This window comes from Euprymna scolopes, chromosome 9, assembly GCF_053919585.1.
Source record: "Euprymna scolopes isolate OS-2025 chromosome 9, ASM5391958v1, whole genome shotgun sequence".
Classification (NCBI taxonomy): domain Eukaryota; kingdom Metazoa; phylum Mollusca; class Cephalopoda; order Sepiida; family Sepiolidae; genus Euprymna; species Euprymna scolopes.
Window position 1 is genome coordinate 81409986 of NC_136490.1, and position 24943 is coordinate 81434928.

At 33.0% G+C, this 24943-nt stretch overlaps 1 protein-coding gene across 2 annotated transcripts in view; it reads right to left on the reverse strand.

The window, feature by feature from the left end:
* The window catches only part of LOC145284725 (type 1 phosphatidylinositol 4,5-bisphosphate 4-phosphatase-like), a 140287-nt gene that overhangs the window by 14215 nt on the left and 101129 nt on the right, over window positions 1–24943 (reverse strand). For both annotated transcript variants that reach the window (XM_080133652.1, XM_080133653.1), the window contains one exon: window positions 16681–16771. In XM_080133652.1, the coding sequence (XP_079989778.1) occupies window positions 16681–16771 (91 nt within the window). The remainder of the gene's footprint in view (window positions 1–16680; window positions 16772–24943) is intronic.

The following is a 24943-nucleotide window of genomic DNA, read 5'->3' on the forward strand; positions in this document are numbered from 1 at the left end:
TGAGAAGATAAACCCATTTTTCATCAGCCTATTTCTCTATTTTAAGGCATTCCTGTAAGTTTTTTTCTATTGTTAACATATTAGGGAATGAATAGATGATTGAAAAGTCGTCTACAAAGAGGGATTTATCAATGTTTGTGGTCACTACTTTACCAATACTATTGATTTTCAGCAGGAATAGTTTACCAGTCCCTCCATGGTCTTGTAGACACAGCTAGTTAGAGAGATAGGGTAGTAATTTGTTGGATTAGAGGGGTCTTTATCAGGTTTTGGGACTGGTATGATTGTGGACTCTCACCAAGCGTTAGGTAAGTAACCCAAGAGTCAGATATTATTGAATATGTTTAAAAGAGTATTTAATGAAGTTTCTGGTAGTTGTTTCAAAAATTGGTAATGGAGCTCATCTGGTAGCAGTATCTTTGCTTCTATCCAGAGTGCTTTTAAAGTTCATATATTGTGAATGGTAAATAATATTTTTCTGTGTTTGAGGTGAAATTCAGTTTTCCTTTTTCTGCTTCCATTTTGTAGTCTTGGAATGTTAAAGTGTGGTGTTTGGGTGAGGAGTTTTTATTTAGTTGTTCAGCAAGTTTGCATGTCCTTTTTTTTTTCAGTGCATTTTCCACTATCAGGTTTTTATAGGTGTATAGTGGGGTATTGGATTTGTTTCCCATTAATTTTCCTCACCATGTCCTGTACTTTCTTGCTAGGTGTTTTATTATTCAACTTAGATACATAATCTTGCCATGTTTCCTGTTTGGCTTTTTTGGTTATTTGTTGTGCTTTTGCACAGGCTTGGCGGTAAATTTGTTGTGGATGGATTTATCCTGAAATTTTTTAGATTTTTTTTTTTCCGTTTCTTTTGCACTCTTGTTTATGTTTACATGGTTTATGTTTACTGTTTCTTTTGCACTCTTGTGAACCATGGTTTATGTTTACTGTTTTTCTTTCAAGTCTTGGGGATTATTTCCTCTGCTATTTATATTAACCTTTGAGTGAACGTTGCTACTAGGTCGGGTTCCTGAAGTATTTCATTATTTTTGTTTGGCAGAGATTCCTGAATGTGGACCAGTTGGTGCACCATTTTCTATTGTGGGATTGTTTGTTTTGATAATAATTGGGTAGTGGTCACTACCACACTGTTCTTCATGGATATCCCAATTAAAGTCCATGTAGATTGTCGGAGAGCCGAGTGTCAGGTCTATGGCTGAGGTTGTTCCTGTAGGTGGATGTAGGTAGGTGTGTTTGCCGTTGTTCAGTATACACATATCTGTAGTTTCTAGTATGGCTGCTTTTATTTTTCCGTTGTGGTTTGGTTGTCTGTTTCCCCAAAGATAGTTGTATGCATTGAAATCCCCCAGGATTAGGAATGGTGCAGGGAGCTGTTCAATTATTCTGTCTATTTGAGTTTTTTCTAGTTTATATTTTGGTGGAATGTAAATCGAGCAAATTGTGAGAGTTTGGTGTAAGGTAGCTCTTACTGCAACGGCTTGAAGCTCTGTTTAGGTTGTGTTTTTCGTGGGGTATTGTTTTCTTTAACATAATGGTTGTACCACCTATTGGTCTACGGTCTATATGTCAAAGGTTGATTTTGTTATATGCTTCATAGTTTTTAAGGGAGAGTTTGGAGTTTTCCTTCATTAGTTTACTGTAGGCATATTTGGGTTACACTCTTTAATTGCTTTAGTTCTCCATAGTTTGGTTTCAATCCTTTACAGTTCCATTGTAGAGCTGCTATGTTCAGAGTTTTATTTTGTTCTGTCATTTTTATTTGTTTGGGAGTATAGGTTCGCTTTTGTCCCTCTCATGTTCCATTGTAGTATTCGTTTATGTTTACCTTAAGTCCTTGGCAGTTCCATTGGATAATTTTGTGTCATGGGTCCGGACCTGGGATAGGGGCATCAGGAGGTGGAGGGTTATCCTCCGTCTCCATTTTTTCATGGAGGTCAATTTGTTTTTTTTTGTTTCAGGAAGGTCTTTATGACTTCGTTTCTTTTCCTGAACGTTGCTGTGGTTTTTCTCTATTTGGGTGTTCATTTTCATTCTTTTCCTTCTTCGATGGACTATCTTTTTGTCCCTTATTCTGTCCCTTTGGTTCGTAATTGGACTGTTGCGTAGATCTGCTTCATGACCTTTGTTTAGGTCTATGTTCCTGAAAGATCACCATGGGCATGGAATATGTGCCTACATTAAGGATGGCTTCCCGTGTGGCAGGGATATCTCTAGAGAAGATCCTAATTTACCCTACATGTGCTTCAGGGTTGCACTTGCTAACACCACTGCATTTATATTTGCCCTCTATCGGCCCCACAACAGTGGAGTTACTATCTTTAAGAGCATATCTGAGAAAATAGACCACATACTGTCTGCACATCCCTCGGCTAACATCCACATCTGTGGTGACTTCAACGTCCATAACGTGGAATGGCTGACCCATTCAAATAAGACAGACGATGAGGGGAGGTTTTGTCATTATTTTGCCATTGCTTATGACCTCACTCAGATTGTTCGCGAACCCACCCGTGTGCCCGATACACCCGGTCAATATGCAAGCCTCCTAGACCTTTTTCTCTCAACTTCCCCTGAGCTATGTTCATGTTCCGTTCATTCTCCTCTAGGATCCTCCGACCACTCCGTCATATCAGTTAACATAAAAACGAAATGTAAGAAGTCCCCAGACGTACCCCTCCACCGTACTGTATACCAATACTCTATGGCTGACTGGGATAGCTTCCGTACATTCATATCTGATTTACCTCTGCACTCCATGTTTAAAAAGGAAGTGTCCTCTATAGATCAGATCTGACCAAAAGGTTAATTGTAGGCATAGACCAATGCATACCATCCAAAAAATTGCAACAAAAACCTAACAGCCAGCCATGGTTCTCCCCAGAATGTGCTGCTGCTATCGCGCACAGAAATCACTTTTTCCATAGCTACCAACGTAATAGATGCACTGAGACTAAAGCTGCTTTCAGGTCTGCCAGCAACCACTGTAAAAGAGTAATAAAAAATGCAAGAGCTATATGCCCAATCTGTTAAATCCAAGGTAGCTGATCAGCGGCTTGGTTCCCACCAGTTTTGGCAAATAACAAATAGGATCCTGAACAGAAGTGTGCGTTCTATCCCAACCATTATCAATGGACCAGAGGTCATCTCGTCAGCGTCAGACAAGGCCAAACTATTTGCAAAGAACTTTGCAGCTAATTCTACCCTATGCGACGAAAGCCATCAACTCCCCATATTTCCTCCTATAACACAGAACAAGCTAGGTAACATACAAATATCCATGCATGAGGTCGCCAAGCTAATCAAGAACCTAGATTCCAGTAAAGCAACTGGCCCTGATGGCATCCCAATTATAGTGTTAAAAAAGCTTCAACCAGAACTTGTTCCCATACTTACGAAACTATTTAAGCGTTGCCTTCAGAAGTGCTTCCGACTCCCTGGAAGCCCTCATCAGTTTGCCCTGTATTTAAGAATTCAAGTGATAAGTCATCTCCCTCTCAGTACAGACCAATAAGTCTCCTATGTGTTATGAGTAAATTGCTGGAATCCATATTAAATAGAGAAATAGTCAACCACCTCAGCAGGAATAACCTTAGTGACACACAATATGGTTTCCGCTCTGCAAGATCTACCGCAGATGTGCTGATGGTTATATTCCACAGGATTAGTGAATCTCTTGACAAAGGCTTCCTTTCTAGGGCAATTGCTCTTGACATATCAAAGGCCTTCGACAAGGTATGGCATAAGGGTCTACTTCACAAGATTTCCAGCTACAGTATAACTGGAAATGTTTTCTCAATCATTAAATCATTTCTCTCCGATAGGCTCATAAGAGTAGTGGTAGATGGACAAAAATCGGAGGCCTGCAATATAAATGCTGGAGTCCCTCAGGGCTCCATTCTGGGCCCAACTCTCTTCCTGATCTACATCAATGACCTCCTTTGGTCAAGATCAAAGTGTAGTATCTGTTCTTCAGATGCTGCACTTCATTTTCTTGTTCTCTTTCTGTGGAGGAGAAATCCTTCACGACTGAGACAATTTTTATTTTTGTACCTTTTCTCCACGTTAAAAAACGACCCTGGTGTCTAACTGTCCCGTGGGGAGGCATAGTAAATAGGTACATCAATAATCTCCCTAAACACATACTTAAATCATTCGTTGACATCTATGCTGATGACACGACCATCTACGGCAACACATCAAAGGCTGTAAATGACAAAGTTCTCTCTGATTCTCTCTCCTCTGATCTCGAGTGCGTGGTTCAGTGGGGGAAGATGTGGCTGGTTTCCTTTAATGCATCCAAAATCAAACTCCTATCCTTACATCATCAACGCTCTGATCCCCATCTGGCATCAATTGTGATGGATGGCTCCCGTCTGGGTCAGGCCCCGTGTTTTGACAAGCTTCTGGGTTTGACCTTTATTCCTGATCTGAAATGGAACATGTACATCAAGTCTGTTGCCAAGGTCGCTGGAAAGATGGTGGGATCCTACCACTCCAGAAGATATCTCACTACTGATGCAATTCTATCTATATAAAAGGATGGAATACTGTTGCTATATCTGGGCAGGAGCTGCTAAAAACAGCCTCTCCTGCCTCGACAGAGTACAAAATAGACTTTGTGGCTTAGTGGGGGATGCCCTTTTCTTTACCCTGCAACCTCTCCCACAGAAGAGACGTTGCGAGGCTATCCTTGTTTTATCGTTATTTCCATGGCAGGTGCTCGTCTGAACTCCAATCTCTGGTCCCCCTCGCCAATCTTTCACGAAAAACACCCGTCTAGCTGTGAAAAATTTCCCCCACTCTATATCTGTGCCTAAATCAAAACGTGGATTCCATGAACAAAGCTTCTTTCTTAGAACTGCAGGCCTGTGGAACTGTTCCGTTTGCCTGCTTCCCACCGGACTACAACTTGGATGTCTTCAAGTCCAACGTTAACAAATTCCTAATGAACCGCCCCCTTAAGTAAACACTTCATCAAATCTCCACACTAACGTAATGTACTTGCAATAACCCTTATCCCTGAGTGGCTTCCAGGCCTTGATAAGTGGTGATCACTTAAAAAAAAAAAAAAAAAAAAAAAAAATTTTTCTTTTGGGGCTGTCACCTGGGAAGGTCCCTCATTTTTTATGTGTGTTGCTTGCTCTATTTTCATTTTCTGTTTGGCAGAATCTGGCTCTTTGAGAAGTGTCCAATTCCATCACAAAAGCTTTCAGCCCTTAAAGATCTTAGTTCTAGATGGATGGGAGTTCGTCAGTTTTTATTTCTGAAAGTTTGATGATGGGGGTCAAACTTTTGGCCTTGATGGGTGTTAGTTATGGTGGTGCTTTTTTTTTTTGTCATTTCCGAGTATGTTGGGATGGTGGATTCATATATTTTCCTGGCTTCTGGGAAAGAGATATTTTTGGTATGTTTTATCTTAGCAATTTGTTTTTCATTTTGCCAGGTCTTGCACTCTCTTGAATTGGCCGAGTGTTCTCCCTTGCAATTGGTGCAGCTTGGTTTTTCTTTGCAGTCTTTTTCTTCATGATCTGTTCTTACCACATCTTCCGCACACAGGGGTTCGGGTGGTGACCGAACTTTTGACAATTGAAGCACCTGAGTGGTCCTGGTATGTATGTTTCCACCTTGACCATCGTGTACCCAATTTTTATTTCTGGTGGGAGTTTGGTTGAGTTAAAGGTTAATACATATGTGTTGGTGTGTATCATTTGGCCATTTCTTTTAATGATCATTCTCCTCACATCTGACACATTTTGCTTTGTTATGTTGGTTTTAATTTCTTCTATGGTGCAGTGTGCAAGTTCTTCACACCTCACTACTCTTCTAGATGTGTTCAGGAATTTGTGTGGGTAAACTTTTATTTTTATCCCATCGAAAGTTGTCCAGTTTAAGAGTCTTTCAGATTGGGCTTCTTCATCCACTTGGACCGATAATATGCCATTGGTCATTTTTTTAACGGAAAAAGGTTTGAGGCTTTTCAGAGTATTTGCAATTTTAAATGATGAAATTTTGGTAAAGGATTCTTTATTAGTAGGTTCTATCACTATATATTTAGGGTAGGGTAATTTCCTTGTTTTTGTATCTGTTTCGCTTGTAGTTCTGACCTGTCATCCGAGTCAGATGTCCGAGACATCAGAGTGAGTTTTTTTGGGTTTTTTATGATTTTCTCCATATTTTAAGTCGCTGACTCTGGGCTCCTCCACCCTCCATGGAGTCCAATTTTTATTGGGAATTTAGCAAGGAGGGGTTCTCCTTCGCCTTGATGTAGACGGGGATACCTTAACAAGTATACTCATATTTTTGGAAAGTTTTCTCGCAGCTACTCATCTTTTCGTTCTGGAACATTTGTTTTTATTTTAGTCCAAGACAAATCCGATGTGTATGGAGTAAGCTTTTGGTTCTTAAATATGATTGACCCTCAGCCATCGCTTTCCACCATATTTTGGGGTATAGTTGTCAGTGGGATTAGTATGGGAATATTAGTGGTTACTTGCTGGCTTGGTATGGGTTATATATGGTGGGGCTTGACTTGATCAGCCGATTGATCGGATTGGGCCCCTCCGACCGCCCGTCTAGCACAGTACAAGGCCGAAGTGGAGTGTTGCTCCCGATACCTTTATTTTCCCTAGGTATCAGGTGCTCAGCCACCAGGTGGCCCCATTGAGGGACTTTTACTAGCAATACACATGAAGAAATTGAAATAGCTTGAAATATTTCAATATTGGTATGCATAGAAAGAGCTTGATGAGCTAAGAAAGAATCTTTTTAAATTTTTTAAATCTGATTAAAATTAAGGAAGTTATAGCTATTTTTGTGCCTCACACGTTTGGATATTTTTCCCTCTTTAAGACCATATGCGTTTCGTCACATTTTTTACACTACTTTTTCAGTAAAAATGTCATATCTTTGTTAAAACACAAGACTAAGAAATGAAATTTACCATATAAGTGTATTTTTGTACAAGGAATCAGAATATGCAACTGAAAATCTCCCAAAGTTTATGGTTTCCAAATAATCTGCAGTAAATGTGCATAAATATGCAGCAATTCCTTAAAAATGCCATGTATCCATAAACAGAAAAGAAGTTGGAGAACTCGAAGTTGAATTGTAATGTGCTTTATGTACAAAAAACTTAAATCTAAACATAAGACCATTTAAAAATGAATATATTGCAATATTTCTTTGGTATTATTGTAGATTAACACCTTCTGTTTAACCCCACTCAACACCTTCTGACCACCCCTCCAAAATGTGATTCTACCTTTTTAGGAAATTATGTATAAAATGCCATGAAAAACTTTAATGAAAGATAAACAAATTATTTTAGAATTGAATGTAAAATAATTTCCTATTACAGGTCATTCTAGCATTTTAGGGCAGTTAACTGTTTTTTTTTTCTATGGGAAAATATGCATGCTTTTTTTTTTTTTAAGATGATTATGTGTAGTTTTAAGAGGGTTTCTATGCAATGAGAATATGGGGAGGGTTGCCATTCGGATTTTGAATTAATTGTAGGACTAAGGAAAATTATGTGTGAACATACTGAAAACTTGACAGAGACAAAGCTAACAAAAACAATATTAGATGGGGGGAGCGGTTAGTTTCACAAAAATTTAATGTAAAATAATTCATTTCCTGGCCATTCTAGCATTTTAGGACAGTTAACCAATTTATTTTTATGTGTATTTTTCTTTAAGGAAGGATCTATTATTTGTTTGTTTGTTTTAGATGCTTGTATGTGGCTTACAGAGGTATTTTGTTGGGGGGGAGGCTTGCCACTCGAACTTAGTGTTATTGTTAGGGTTAAAGAGTGTTTTAGGAGGAGACTTGCCACACATAATTTGTATTAGAGGTGAAGTTAAGAGAGCTTTTTTTCAAAGAGAGCGTTCAAAAATTTATTGATTTCTATTTTCGAGGTTGAAGGTGTTAATTCCATAGGCCGTTTATACTACGCTGGAGCAGGTTGTAAAAATATCTTTCGCTTAATAAGTAGAAAAAAAAAAAATAACGAAATAAAAAGCTTCCTAATTGTAGTTTGATGTGTTTTCTAACTGCTTTTAAAATTTCAAGAATATTGATATAGATTTTGAGGGTTTGTATTACTATACACAGATTCGAAAAGTTGTCAAAAAAACAAATATATAACAAATAAATGTTATCAAAAGCAAGTTACTTTTCTACCTAACTGGATAATTTTTTAGTGTTTTTATTTAATGTAACATGTTTATTCAGCTTGAAAACAGTGTTTACCGATGTTTTGGAAAATTTAAAATGGCGCCCGACTCTTGAAACGGTAAGTTTGGGGAAAAGAGTTAAAAATAAAAAAAGTAGACAAAATACTGCTAGAAACTCGCTCAATATATGTTACCGTGACATAGGCTGACATATATTCGGTGAGTTTTTAACAGTATTTTGTATAGTTGTTTTTTATTTTTAACTCCTTTTCTCAAACTTACCGTGTCAAAGAGTCGGGCCGGGCGCCATTTTTAATTTTCCAATACATCGGTAAACACTGTTTTTCGAGCTGAATAAACATGTTACATTGAATAAAAACACAAAAAATATATCCAGTTTGGTAGAAAAGTAACTTATCTTGCCTTTGATAACATTTATTTGTTATATATTTGTTTTTTGAGAACTTTTTCGAATCTATGTATAAACGAGATTTTGATACTTATTTTGATTTTGAAAAAAAAAACATTTGTGGCTGTTCGCAGTAAAACATTGTTTTAATTCGTTGTTCAAAACTAATTTAAAGAATAAAAGTGCATGCAAGCTATGTATCTACAAAAGTTTATTTTGTTTTTTTAACCATGTTTTTAAATTTGACGAAAAATGTGAGAAATTGCAACAGATTCATAATGCCGAATTGGTTGGGATTGTTGTTATTATACATTCTGAAAACCGAATAGTTCTAAACTAATGTTATTCTGATAACGAAATAGCTCTCATTAAACATAAGAACATTTATATTCATATTTTCATGTTTTTCTTAATTCGTTCTTGAATAAAAATTAAAGAACGCGTGTTTGTTTACAACTGTGCTATCGCTGATTCTACAGGCTGGAGCTGCTGCTGCTTCTAGTAATACTAACTTCATTTGACCAAATTCGAGAAATAGAAACAATTTTTTTTTCGGGTAGGTCCTTTTAATTGATAAATTACCGCGGTCCTACTCAACATAAAATAATACTTTTAATTGATAAAGATAGTAAAAAGATTGATTTACTTACTACTGGGTGTCCGAAGAATTTTTTTTTCAAAATGTTCAATACTCGTCATATTAAAGTCTTATTTTTAACACGACAAAAAAAAGAAATGGTCAAAAATATTTCGGACACTTGACAGTATTAAGATTAACACCTCTTCTAATTGGTTCCCAAATTTCATGACGAAATTCTTCATACAATCACGGTACGGACCTTTAGAAAACAGGGGGGGGTTATTACAAAACCTTACCGAAAAGGCCATTTTATGACGTTCACATTTTTATCACTTTATTTGCTTAAAACTCTTAAAATATATAATGTACATTCATATTTATTAATGCATTTGAAAGTATATTCATTTCCGAACAAAACGGTAGTAATTTGAAGACTTGAAGTGCTTTGGTTTAAAAAATATGGCTATTTTAGTAGAACTACCTTGAAATCTGTGATTATCCAAAGCGTTTTTTCGTCCGTGTGTATTACTACTTTTACTCTCTGCAGAGAGGCAGTCGGTATATTCTAATGCCCCACCGATGGGGTTGGGAAGTAGGGAGAGAAAAAGAAAGGAATGGAAAGGGGAAGAGGGAGGGGGCTGTTTTTGCTTTTGCAGAACATAAGTTTAACAAAAGAGAAAACATGAAAGAAAATCGATGTAGGCGCATTTCATCTCAGGAAGCCAATAGACAGCCTGAGCCTGATCTGGTAGCACCAGCCTTATCTATGAGGAAGAGACTTGTGGTAGATGCACCAGCCCAGATGTGGAAACCATACTCCATGCATGGGCGAATGGTGAACTTATAGATGTACAGGGTACTTTCAGGTGTGAGTAGTCTTCTAGCTTGATAAAGGGAACCCACCATCTTTGCAGCAACCTTTGCAATGTATTTGTTCCAGTTCATATTGCCTGCAAATATTAAGCTGAGGCATTTGAAGGTATAATTTTCAGGTACGATGCTATTTGTCATTAAACTAAAGTCAAGATTACTGAGGAATATTTGTATTTAGTATAAGTATTGTGTGCTTTTTTCTCACTGTAAAATAACTCTGGTTGAGAAAAACAAAATGTGGCATTTGACTTTTAATGACAGTGAGTAATTAGAAAAGATAAGCATAAATCTAGATTAAACAAAAGGTTTTATATGAATAGGGCTAGAACAACAGCATATTCTTTTCATTGTTTCGACTCAAGTTTGTATACTTCTATTAGCATTACAAGCATATGCTGTATTTTCATGGACATCGGCAATATTTCATACCTAATGTGCTTCATCTGATTTGTTGGTCAATTTTTAAAAGAATTATATTAATGGAAATAGAGTAAAATAAGCTTTCCAATGATGTTAATTTAGTGTTCTTTTATGCGTTCAATGTTTTTATGTTCCAAGTTAAAAATTATTTTTTATGCGTTCAATGTTTATGTTCTTTTATGCGCTCAATGTTTCTATGTTCCAAGTTAAAAATTATTTCTTTTATGCGTTCAATGTTTCTATGTTCCAAGTTAAAAATTATTTCTTTTATGCGTTCAATGTTTCTATGTTCTTTTATGCGCTCAGTGTTTCTATGTTCCAAGTTAAAAATTATTTCTTTTATGCGTTCAATGTTTCTATGTTCCAAGTTAAAAATTATTTCTTTTATGTGTTCAATGTTTCTATGTTCCAAGTTAAAAATTATTTCTTTTATGCGCTCAATGTTTCTATGTTCCAAGTTAAAAATTATTTCTTTTATGCGCTCAATGTTTCTATGTTCCAAGTTAAAAAAAAAAAAAAAAAAAAAAAAAAAAAAAAAAAAAAAAAAAAAAAAAAAAAACGGTAAAAAATGACAACAAAAAGGGAAACAGTTTTTTCAATGTTTATATTTTATACGTTACGTTTGGATACATATGCGCAGGGTCAAATTTGATTGGAAATGGCTGAAATTTTACAGATTATAAACATAGAAGTCCATCTCTACTGGTGTTTTATTTTTTTTTTTTTACGACCATAGAAGCAAAAGTTACAACCGAGCAAAAATTCATAAGATAAATCGGCATATATCCATTTTCATATAGATAATGGATTCAGAATTATTTTCATATATAATTTGATAATTATTAATTGCGCAGAATTTTCTTTAAAATGTTATCTTTTATAGAAATCAAATCCGCTTACAGAAAAACGGTCGCTAAGCGTGTCATGCGCTGAAGTTACTAAAGTAAGCTCTTAAAAATAGAAAACTGTCTTACTAGACTAGTCATGTTTTATTCTTATTTGTCAATTTAAAAAAATTATTTTCAAGTTTTTCAAATTTGATTTCCAAACAATGCTATCTTATTTTTAACGCTTTTAGTACACATGCACTAAAGGCGTTAAAAAACAAAATGTAGTAAGTACATGCATTTAACTTATTTGTACTTAAGGTAGAATTGTTTTTTTAGGAGTCAAAAAATAAAAATAAAAATTAAATATATAACAGGTAGTTGTGCACTTATGCTACCATGCTGAAATAACATTTAGAAACCCATTCTTAATATGGGGAAGGAAGGGTGTTTTTTGTTAACCATTCTGTACTTTCACCTAACAATTAAATAAAATATATCGTGAAACTTGAATTTATTTTTAACTCATTGTCAAGACTATTTTTTTGAATCTGTAAAACAAACCAGTTTTTTTTTAACTGAGGATATCTAAATAATAATTAGGCGGTTCGATAAATTTCATTGTGATGCATTTTGTAAATTTTTACCTTGTTTCCACCTTAACATTTTTCTTTAATACCTTTAAAAGGTTTTCAGGTATGCTGAAAACCTTTATCACATAAATTTTCCGCAAATAAGTAGCTTTTCGGATATTAAGCAATGTCATTTCTTACGTTATTGCTGGTGGCCATCTTGGTATGCGCATTTGTTTCTCGGGGTTGCGCTTTCACATACCAAGATGCTCAGCAATAACATAAGAAATGACATTGCTTAATATCCGGAAAACTTATTCACAGAAAATTTAAATGCGATATTCGTTTTCAGCATACCCTAAAAGTATGCATTTTAAATGTTAAGGTGGAAACAAGGTAAAAAATTAGTTTGATTTCTTTGTTTACATAATTGAATTTTCAGTAAAACAGAATAGAAATGACAAAAATTACCATCAACTGGTGAATATATAGTTGTTGCTTATCAGGATTCCTGGTATCCTGGTACTGTGAAAGTTACATCGAGGATTCATGTAGAGTACGATTTATGGTTGCATCTCAGAAAATAGGGGTATATTTTTGGCCAGAGAGAGGATTTACAAAATTGAAAATTGAACTGGTCCCAAAATGCATAAGTTCTGGTCGACTATGGGAATTTCCATCTTTTACAGAAATCCAAAATCTATATGAAAAATTTTTTTTGATTTATTTCTGAGATTAATTCATATCTACTCAATTTTTTTTTTCTTTGAGGGGAGTAGTAAATACCGGCCATGAATGCTCTTTAAGCATTCAATGGCTACACTCAAGATCAAGCTCTCCTTTGGTGAGGAGGCAGGAAAATGCCTATTCTCAATAAAGCTATATTTAAATACCACTATAATACTTAGTTTTGTTCATAAATGACTCACTGTATGATACCATGCACAAGTTTAAAAAAAAAAAAATTGAAATTTGTACTTCTGAATTTATGATTCATGGCTTATGGTAAAGAGATACATCAGATTTGACTGCATAATCTTAAAGACCATACAATTTTACATAAGACTGCCAAGTTTCATGAGACTAGCTTGAAAAATAAATAAATGGTGGTGAAATTACCGAATTCCTTGAAATTCGGGAGGTCCGTAATTTAGCCAACTTTTTCTAAAGAAAAATGTCCATGGAAAAGCCTAAATTTTGGCATTTAAAATTCTCATAACTTTTGAACTACTGATGGTATTTGCATAATTCAAACATCTTTTACATAGCTCTTTTCATGCAAGTTGATAAAATAATTATCTAAAAAGAAAAAAAAAAAAAAAAAAAAAAAAAATCAACTTGTAATGCTACTTTTATACAGAGTAATGTGGTTCTCGGTTGATTAACTGTGTCGATACATACTCGAGAGTCAAAACAATGAAAAGAATATGCTGTTGTCATAGCCCTTTTTTAGTTAGTTTTCATATATATGAAAACTAAGTCTAACAAAAAAAGAAAAAAAAAAAAAAAAATTTAAATCAGCCATTTCAGCAGATCTACTAGTAATACACACGGAAAAAAAAAACGCTTTGGATAATCACAGATTTCAAGGTAGTTCTACTAAAATAGCCATATTTTTTAAACCAAAGCACTTCAAGTCTTCAAATTACTAGTTTTGTTCGGAAATGAATATACATTACATATTTTAAGAGTTTTAAGCAAATAAAGTGATAAAAATGTGAACGTCATAAAATGGCCTTTTCGGTAAGGTTTTGTAATAACCCCCCCCTGTTTTCTAAAGGTCCGTACCGTGATTGTATGAAGAATTTCGTCATGAAATTTGGGAACCAATTAGAAGAGGTGTTAATCTTAATACTGTCAAGTGTCCGAAATATTTTTGACCATTTCTTTTTTTGTCGTGTTAAAAATAAGACTTTAATATGACGAGTATTGAACATTTTGAAAAAAAAATTCTTCGGACACCCAGTAGTAAGTAAATCAATCTTTTTACTATCTTTATCAATTAAAAGTATTATTTTATGTTGAGTAGGACCGCGGTAATTGATAATTTAAAAGGACCTACCCGAAAAAAAAATTGTTTCTATTTCTCGAATTTGGTCAAATGAAGTTAGTATTACTAGAAGCAGCAGCAGCTCCAGCCTGTAGAATCAGCGATAGCACAGTTGTAAACAAACACGCGTTCTTTAATTTTTATTCAAGAACGAATTAAGAAAAACATGAAAATATGAATATAAATGTTCTTATGCTTAATGAGAGCTATTTCGTTATCAGAATAACATTAGTTTAGAACTATTCGGTTTTCAGAATGTATAATAACAATCCCAACCAATTCGGCATTATGAATCTGTTGCAATTTCTCACATTTTTCGTCAAATTTAAAAACATGGTTAAAAAAACAAAATAAACTTTTGTAGATATATAGCTTGCATGCACTTTTATTCTTTAAATTAGTTTTGAACAACGAATTAAAACAATGTTTTACTGCGAACAGCCACAAATGTTGTTTTTTTTCAAAATCAAAATAAGTATCAAAATCTCGTTTATACATAGATTTGAAAAAGTTCTCAAAAAACAAATATATAACAAATAAATGTTATCAAAGGCAAGATAAGTTACTTTTCTACCTAACTGGATAATTTTCTAGTGTTTTTATTTAATGTAACATGTTTATTCAGCTCGAAAAACCTAGTGTTTACCGATGTATTGGAAAATTAAAAATGGCGCCCGGCCCGACTCTCTTTGACACGGTAAGTTTGAGAAAAGGAGTTAAAAATGAAGAAAAACTAAACAAAATACTGTTAAAAACTCACCGAATATATGTCAGCCTATGTCACGCTAACATATATTGAGCGAGTTTCTAGCAGTATTTTGTCTACTTTTTTTATTTTTAACTCTTTTCCCCAAACTTACTGTTTCAAGAGTCAGGCGCCATTTTAAATTTTCCAAAACATCGGTAAACACTGTTTTCAAGCTGAATAAACATGTTACATTAAATAAAAACACTAAAAAATTATCCAGTTAGGTAGAAAAGTAACTTGCTTTTGATAACATTTGTTATATATTTGTTTTTTTTGACAACTTTTTCGAATCTATGTGTATAGTAATACAAACCCTCAAAATCTATATCAATATTCTTGAAATTTTAAAAGAAAACACATCAAACTACAATTAGGAAGCTTTTTATTTCGCTATTTTTTTTTTTCTACTTATTAAGCGAAAGATATTTTTACAACCTGCTCCAGCGTAGTATAAACGGCCTATGGAATTAACACCTTCAACCTCGAAAATAGAAATCAACAAATTTATGGAATTTTCTTTGAAATTTCGCAACGCAGTTTCTTATTAAATTAAAACTAAATATAACATTTGCTGACTTATTTACCTGTCGAATACACACACATATATATATATATATATATATATATATATATATATATATATATATATAACTTTCTGTAAAATATTTATTGGAAATGGAAACGGCATTTTGCAGTTAGGACAACAAAACAAAAATGATGTATCGTATTCCTAAAACACTCTTTAACCCTAACAATAACACTAAGTTCGAGTGGCAAGCTCCCCCCCCCCAACAAAATACCTCTGTAAGCCACATACAAGCATCTAAAACAAACAAAAAAATAGATCCTTCCTTAAAGAAAAATACACATAAAAATAAATTGGTTAACTGTCCTAAAATGCTAGAATGGCCAGGAAATGGTGAATTATTTTACATTAAATTTTGTGAAACTAACCGCTCCCCCCATCTAATATTGTTTTTGTTAGCTTTGTCTCTGTCAAGTTTTCAGTATGTTCAAACATAATTTTCCTTAGTCCTACAATTAATTCAAAGTCCGAATGGCAACCCTCCCCATATTCTCATTGCATAGAAACCCTCTTAAAACTACACAATCATCTTAAAAAAAAAAAAAGCATGCATATTTTCCCATAGAAAAAAAAAACAGTTAACTGCCCTAAAATGCTAGAATGACCTGTAATAGGAAATTATTTTACATTCAATTCTAAAATAATTTGTTTATCTTTCATTAAAGTTTTTCATGGCATTTTATACATAATTTCCTAAAAAGGTAGAATCACATTTTGGAGGGGTGGTCAGAAGGTGTTGAGTGGGGTTAAACAGAAGGTGTTAATCTACAATAATACCAAAGAAATATTGCAATATATTCATTTTTAAATGGTCTTATGTTTAGATTTAAGTTTTTTGTACATAAAGCACATTACAATTCAACTTCGAGTTCTCCAACTTCTTTTCTGTTTATGGATACATGGCATTTTTAAGGAATTGCTGCATATTTATGCACATTTACTGCAGATTATTTGGAAACCATAAACTTTGGGAGATTTTCAGTTGCATATTCTGATTCCTTGTACAAAAATACACTTATATGGTAAATTTCATTTCTTAGTCTTGTGTTTTAACAAAGATATGACATTTTTACTGAAAAAGTAGTGTAAAAAATGTGACGAAACGCATATGGTCTTAAAGAGGGAAAAATATCCAAACGTGTGAGGCACAAAAATAGCCATAACTTCCTTAATTTTAATCAGATTTAAAAAATTTAAAAAGATTCTTTCTTAGCTCATCAAGCTCTTTCTATGCATACCAATATTGAAACATTTCAAGCTATTTCAATTTTTTCATGTGTATTGCTAGATCTACATATCCAAATTATGTGGCTAATCTGAAAATTAGCAAAATAATTTGGTTATTAAGCATTGCAAAAAAACAAAAACATGCAAATATTTTACTAATAAAATTCCATTTTAAAAAAATCTTTTTAAAAGAAATTTTACTCACTGTTAAAGCAATAGCCGATCCAAGTAATATCAAACCCAGCACTGTGTAAATAATTGCTTTTTTACGAACGTAAGAAGGTCCAACAGCTGAACTGAAATAAATAAGACCATGTTTATTGAAAATAATTGGTTTAAAAATGAATATTTCAAAACACAGCTTCAAATAATGAAATAATAATAGACTTCATAGTAGCCATACAAAAGGATTATAAAATGCTTCGGATAAACAAATTTTAAGAGAGACTAATAATAGTCATATTTCAAAAATCAAGTCCTCAAAATATTATTTTGTTCAGAGACTAATATCCTTTCATATTAACTAATAAATAATTTTGATATATTTTAAGAGTTTTAAGCAAAAAGTGATGAAAATCTTAATGCTATTTTACAGCAATTTTCGTAACTTTTACGAACTATTTCTTTAAATGTTCAGTAACACATTTCTAAGAGGAATTTACTTATGACATTTCAAAACCTATTAGGAGAGATCAAAATATTTTTAGGAGTATGAAATAAACTGACCCACTCCTTTTTGTTGTGTTAAAAAAACATGAGCAGCAACCATTTTTTTTTTTATTTTTTTTATTTTTTTAAATATTCTTTGTATAGTAATTGTCTGTATTTTTGAGATGAGGTGTTTTCATTGATTGAGATTGTCGGACTGACTTCCTCATCTTGTTTGTTAACGTCCAAGTGACATATGGCCGAGTGGTCCTAGACGTTGTATCAAAGTTTACAGTTACCCAAAGGTGCCGAGTTCAATCCTGAACGAAGGCAGTGAAAAAGTAACATTCAAAACAACTATGTCCCAGAGCCTAGCTGGAGTCTGAACACGGTACCCCCGTAATAATAAAGGGTTGGGTTCGAGACTCCTAAATAAACGGTTCCCCAGTTGATACAAAACACCTGATGAAGGCCGGAGGGCAAAACGGCCGAAACGTTGTGACGTTAACAAACAAGATGAGGAAGTCAGTCCGACAATCTCAATCATATTCTTTGTATGTTAACCAGTCAGTAAAATCAAGCTTTTTATTTTTTTATGTATTCAAATTATGATTGTATGTTTATTTTTGGTAGCAGGAAATTTTAATTACCCTGTTGAAAATAAAATTGTTTCAATTTACCGAGTTTGGGAAACTGGCTGTTGTAGCCACAGCAATAGTCACAACTGTAAAGAGGCAGTTTTGTATATTTTCAATCCAAAATGAATGAAAATATTGAAATATGAATATAGAAAATATTTTTATGGTTTAGAGTTATATATATATAAGAATATATAATTATAGTTAAATATATAAGAATATATAATTAAAACAATCCAATACAGCATTATAAAGCAACATGACCTGTTAAACTTGTAATTTCTTTCTCACCTATTTCTGATTAAATCTTAAATATTTATATGGTTGAAAAGAAAATCTTAATTAAATTATTTTTATATCTATTGCATTAATTTTTAACAGCAAATTAAAACACTATTTTGCTTTGAACAGTTGAAAGTGCAAAACACCCACTCCCACACCGAAATCTATAATTACTAGGGCGATGACAACAGCATATTTTTTTCATTGTTTTGACTTTCGAGTGTCTATCCATTGATATGGTTCTCGGTTGCCTATGTTGGATATATACTCTAGAGACAAAACAGTGAAAAGAATATTATTGTCATAGTCCTAATAATTACACATTTGCATGTTTTACAAAATAAACTGACAAAAAAAAAAAAAAAAAAAAAAAAAAAAAGACTACCAATATTTTTAAAAAATTTTTATATGAGTATTTAGAAGACATTAAACTACATTTAAGAATTTTATTTTATTTTCAATCTATTTTCTGAATTTCTTATTTATTAAGTCTTGTAAAGTTATTGCTTATTTGTATTTCATTTTAATTTACCCATTATAATTTCCTGATAAACACTTGTTGAAGCTTAAAATGATAAGTTATTTGAAAAAATGTTTCTAAAAATACAAGGCCTATTACTGGCAGTAATGCTTTTAATGTCTGAATTTAAACTCATATCTGGAACTAACGTGGAAAAAAGATAAAAAATTCCACTAAAAAAGAGCTCTTCCCCCTCTTCCTACAGAGACTAAGTACTGACCAATGGGTAAATGACAAAGATTTTTATTCACCCACAAGCATTGCTGACCTTAAACTGAAACATAAAATGAAGTTGGAATCACTTGATTTTCCGAATTCCTTCTCTATCACAAATCATAAAGTTGTTGCTTTTTTTGTACTTAGTTTGCCCCCCCCCCCCGATAACATTTTATATTTCATTCTTGTTGAAGGTTTAAATTTTTTTTTTTTTTTTTCTTCAAAAAAATAAGTTTGTAAAAATACAATAAAGCTTATTACCAGTCATGTTTTTTTTTTTTAATGTCTGATATTAAAATCCCTCATCCAAAATCTATAATATAAAAGCAAAAATGTGTGTTAGTGTGTGCACTTTTTTGTATGTCCAGCAAAGGTATTTTTTTTTTTGGGGGGGGGGTACCAATTCTTAGAACTTGGTTATATACTTCCTAGATTATAATATCTCCGATTTTGTGTATCTTATTTGAGCGACTTTAATAACCGAGGTTGTGTCTATCTTATTTGAGCGACTTTAATGTTACAAAATTAGTGCTATTTCTTGCTTTCGCATGTTTGTTCGTGTTTTTCCTATATAAAAGCGGTGTTCTCGGCCTTTCGTGCTGGCACGTCCATTAAGCAATCAGCTTTGAACAATCTGGGGGGGGGGTGACCCCTCATCAGATAATTGCTATTCATTTGGACACCCCTTTTTATAGGGAGCTGCTTTTCCAACATCTTGGGAAAACAAACAAATAGGACAGCTGGCTTGAAGTCAGAATTAACTGCATGATTTCATTTCTCTATGGTGGCACCTGCCTTTTTTAACCATTTAATTTCTACCATTTTCACTTCCTCTGCCCTCTTAGCGTAGCGGTAATAGGTTACGTTTTCTTTTCCAACTTCGCCTCAAGGTTTCGGTTCGAGTCTACCTGAAAAACTAAACATTAGTAACAGTTAACATGCTTCTAAAAGAACATGAATTAATTTCACCAATAAACCGGCAACTAGACCAGAAATTGGAAAGATCAGTAAAAATCTTAATTCTCAGATTAAAAATACCATATTAGCTGGTTTTCCAATTTAGAAAATAAGGATAGAGGTTCCTTCATTCAAAATTGTGAACTTATCCCTATATCACCAAAGAACTTTCTAATGATGAAAGATATTATCCAAAAATGCAGGAATGTTGTACTAACAAATGAACAATGGGTCAAAAAAAAAAAAAAAAAAAAAAAAAAAAATCAAGCTGGACGATTTGATGTTTCTATGGGCTCTCTTGTTTCAGCAGAAATGACAGATTTAGTTGGCCTGTATATACTCTCACTAGAAATATGGAAGTTAAAAATATCAACCTTTATAGGGAGGATTGCCTCCTAGTAGTCAAAAATGCTGATTGCCCTAAATGTGATAAAAGCTCATTCCATGGAAAGTAGTCCCAAATAAGAGAATTTTAAATCCAATGTTTTCTAGCATTGTTTTTTCTGAAAGACAACACCCCTAAAAAAAAAAAAAAAAAAAAAAAAAAAAAATCAATATTTTTTTTTCTTCTTGAAAGAACACTTTGAATTTGTGTAACACACATGAGGTCAGGTGTTACATACCAAAATATAACTTCAAAAATCAATGGATTTAAACATAATAAATAACACTCATACAATGCTATAAATAGATTTATTGAGAAATTTCAGGTTGAAAATGATAAAGCACATCCATTTCTTCCAATATCTACTGGAACTGGTGGACTCAGTTTTCCAATCACATTCTCAGGTCGTTATGCAATTATATCAGCTTTTTCTGGCCAGTACCATTGGCCTTTTCTGGAATACTTCATTGCTGATACTTCTATATCAGTATTTATAATTGGTAAAACATCACCAGAAAATATTTTTCCTACATAGGAGACTAAGGCCCAATCACATACATTGAGTTTCTCCCTTCTATCCACATCCTCATATTCAATAGTTGATGATGGATCCTTATTTAAATTTGTCTTAAACATTTCTATAGTCGAACCATCAAACTAATACCATCTTACTGATACCGAGGCGTCTTTAATAATTTTCCATGGTTTCTTTTATCAACTCTGAAATTTGTTCTTCACGGATATGAAGAACAGTTACTCCCTGTCATCTTTTGCTATTTTGTAAAAATCAGTTTTGTACAATTGCAGTATTTTTACCTCGACTCAACTTTTCCTCGCTAGAGAATTGGCCGAGCTATCAATTTCATTAACAACACTTTTGCCATGTCATGTAGCAAAATATTTCCAGAAAACTTTGCATTTTAATTTTTTGATAACATGTTTAACAATGTATCTTAATTTTGATGAAGGCCCATTTGAGTAGATTATGAGCATATCCCCTTTTTCAAATTGAATGTAGTCTGTCAAAGTATTTATAAAGGTAAAGATAGAATTTTTTTCCTTTGCCCTGGCTATCTGATCAGGAATGATTGGAAAGCATGGCCTTTGCTATACAGAGCAGCAGTAAATAAATTAAAAGAAATTGTTTTATTTGCCGATAATTTCAAATAGTAGCATTTGGCAACCAGCAGTTTTCAGCTTTGTTGATATGAAATGTTTTATTTTAAGTAGGTCCTTGTCTAAATGTTAAAAATAAATTATTGAAGAAAAAATATTCTACCGATATGAAAAAAAAATAAAACAATTAAAATATTTACTTTTTCTTTTCGTCTTATTGCCACACACACACACACACACACACATAACCATAAAATAATTGTCTTTACCATGAAAATTTGAACAAAACATGAGCAACATTTCAATCAAATGTTAGAACATCATAAAGTTGAGGCTTTCTAGTACAAACATAAATCAAGATAAAGATATGTAATAGCCAATATATTTATTTTGTTATAAAATTTGAAATGAATTGGTTAAGTACTTTTCATGCATATATCATGATAGCGAGTGCTGCATTTGATTTTTTTTTCAGTGTCGCTCTCGCAACTGCAACATGCGCTAGGTCATGTAAATTCATAACAAAATGAATGTTTACAAAATAATTTACAGCAATGAATTATACATTTTTTTCATTTTTAATTCATTAGAAAACATAAGGGTGTGATTATAATAAAAATAAATGTATAGTTCATTGCTGTAAACCACTTTGTAAACAGACATATTGTTATAAATTTACATGATTGTAGCACACCCACATTGCAGTTGCGAGCGACACACAAAATCAAATATCTTGCTATCATGATATATGCGCGAAAAGTACTTAATTCATTTCAAATTTTATAACAAAAGAAAAACTGTTTTATTTGCCGATAATTTCGAACAGAATTTAGCAACCAGTAGTTTTGTGGATACGAAATGTTTTTATTTTAAATAGGTCCTTGTCTAAATGTTAATAAATTTATAAAAACACATTTAAAAAAATAAAGGCACAATTTGCAAAGTTTATACATTGTTTAACAATGTTTCAAATATCGTGAATGTAATGCATGCGACGCTAGAAACAAGACAAAAAAGGATTTTTATATACTACATGAAAGACTTATGTCTTAAGACTAAACAAGTCAAAAAGAAAAGAGTAAAGTATTATAAAGGCGATTTTAAATGAATGTTGTCACTGAAAACCCTTCTGAACTGTAACACATGTGACATGGAATGGCCCTAAAATTAAAAACTTTATTATGAAAGAAATGAAAAGAATTAGTCTTACAGTACATGTATGAGCAGATCTAAAAGAGAACATAAAAGGAGCATTTGGTTTACACCACCTTTCAACCAAACTTAAGATTAATCCGGAAAAGAAATTTTTAAACCTTATTGTTATATTTCCCTCTAGCAATATAAATCACACCTAAGCCAATTGCTTGATTCATCTCTAACATAATTTAATCTATTTCTCATAACCTGTACCTATATTTTATTGTATCACTTATTTTATCTTAATTTTACATAAACTGGTAAATCTAAACTTCTGCTTACACCACCTTTGTCACCATCTGCACCTAACTCATACCTACAACTCAAATTTCAGGTCTGGTCCTTTTTATCTTATTTTGCCTTATTTTAATTTATTGTTTTTGTCAGTATATTTGTCTATCAGTCCTCCACTTTTTTAAAAATGTTTTTATTATGTAGTACACTGATATATTATATTTTAGATAATATAATAATTTACTTTATGTATGCATATAGTGAATGCGTTTCTGTCATATTAACATTTTTGGGGCTTCATAACATTAAATTTCAATTTAATCAATGTTTGATACAATGCCAGAGTTGATTATTTCATTACAAACATATCAATTAACTCATATTTCATAATTCCTGGATATGTCACTAATTTCGACAATCATTTTCCATAATTTTAACCTTCCCTAACCAAAAACATTTGATATATTGTCTGGGCCGATTAATTCATTAATAACGCACCAATCAATCAACTCCCATTTCATTTTTCATAATTCTTAGATATGTTACTAATTTCGACAATCATTTTTTTCATAATTTTAACCCACATTATAGCCACCCTCCTTACAAAAATAATAACTGATATATTGTCTGGGTTTATTATTTCATTATAAACACACCAATGGATTTATTGACATTTCATCATTTTTCATAATTCTTGGATATATTACTAATTTCGACAATCATTTTTCATTATTTTAACCCACATCATCGCCATATTAAAATGGTTTTCTAAATAACTTTATTTCAGCACAGTCTGTATTCTGATGTCAGTTTCTTATTTAATAAATTGTTAGGTGAAAGTACAAAATAGTTTTACCCCCCCCCCCCATTAAGATTGGCTGTCTAAATAATGTTAATATTTCAGCACGGTCCTTATTCTGTATCAGTTCTTTTTATTTATAAAATTGTTAGGTGAAAGATACCTAACTTTCTTCATATTAAGAATGGCTTTCTAAATAACAAGTCTGTATCTTGTGCCATTTTTCAATTTTTAAATTGTTAGATGAAAGTACAGAATAGTTAAAAACATATGCTCCCCATACTTTCTGAATTATAACATTATTTCAGCATGGTCCGTATGCCGAATGTTAGTTTCCCTCCCCCCTCTTTTAAAAATATACATGAAATATAGTAAGTATGAAATCGTAAATTGCTTCAACCATTTCCAGGACTGATTCCCTATCACCCCATCACTTAAAAATAGATATGAAATAAAGAAAATTTGAGATAATAAACTGCTTCAGCCATTTCCGGGACTGACTATACCCCCCCCACACACACACACACACACCTCTTAAAAATAAATATGGAATAAAGGAATATTGAGATCCTAAACAGCCTCACCCATTTATGGGGTTGACTTCATATACTCCCTGTCTCTCATAAATATATGAGATATAAAGTAATTTTGAGATCATAAACTGCTTCAGCCGTTTCCGTTCTTGACTCCGTATCCCCACTCCCCCTCTTCCTTTAAAATATGTATAAAAAAGTATTTCTGAGATCATAAACTGCGTCAGTTATTTCCGGGATTAACTCCATCCCCTCCCCCATTCTTAAAATATATTCTGAGTCAATTATTTTGTATCTTTGCTTTAAGGAGGAGATAATGCCCGGTAGGAAACTATATTATGCTTACTTGGCCTTTTTGCTAAGATCAAAGTGTAGTATCTTTTGGTGCAGCATTTCAGTTGGTGTTATCAGCTAAAATTTAAATCAAAACACATGGCATTCCAACCTAATGTGTTCTCTATTAAGTGTGCACATGCGCCTGACCGCACAAAATGTCTGCTTTATGTTAATGTACATTTTATACGTAAATTTGCTAATGTCTGTATGCGTTATTCATGCACGTAAACAAAGATATTATTCGCTATAAACCATCTTTGGTTAATGAATTTCCTGAAAATTTCAGTGTTATGCGATCAGTATTTTATGAGTTTACCTGTTAGCTATTTACACACACACATTGTTTTATTTATATAGAAGATTATTACTAGCAGGATCCGTTGCCTGGTGGAAATATGCCCCCTTCTCGTAAAAAATTAAACTATAGTTGTTGTTGATGGCCAATTCCCAATGTGTAATGTTAAGAACGGGTTTCGGAATAGACACCCCTAACCTCATGTTAAGAATGTCGTATTAAATAGACACGACTAACCTTGCCAAAAACAGCTTTCAGAATAGACACCCCATTTTATGAGGGGGGAGAAGACTGTCCAAGTATTTGCCCCAA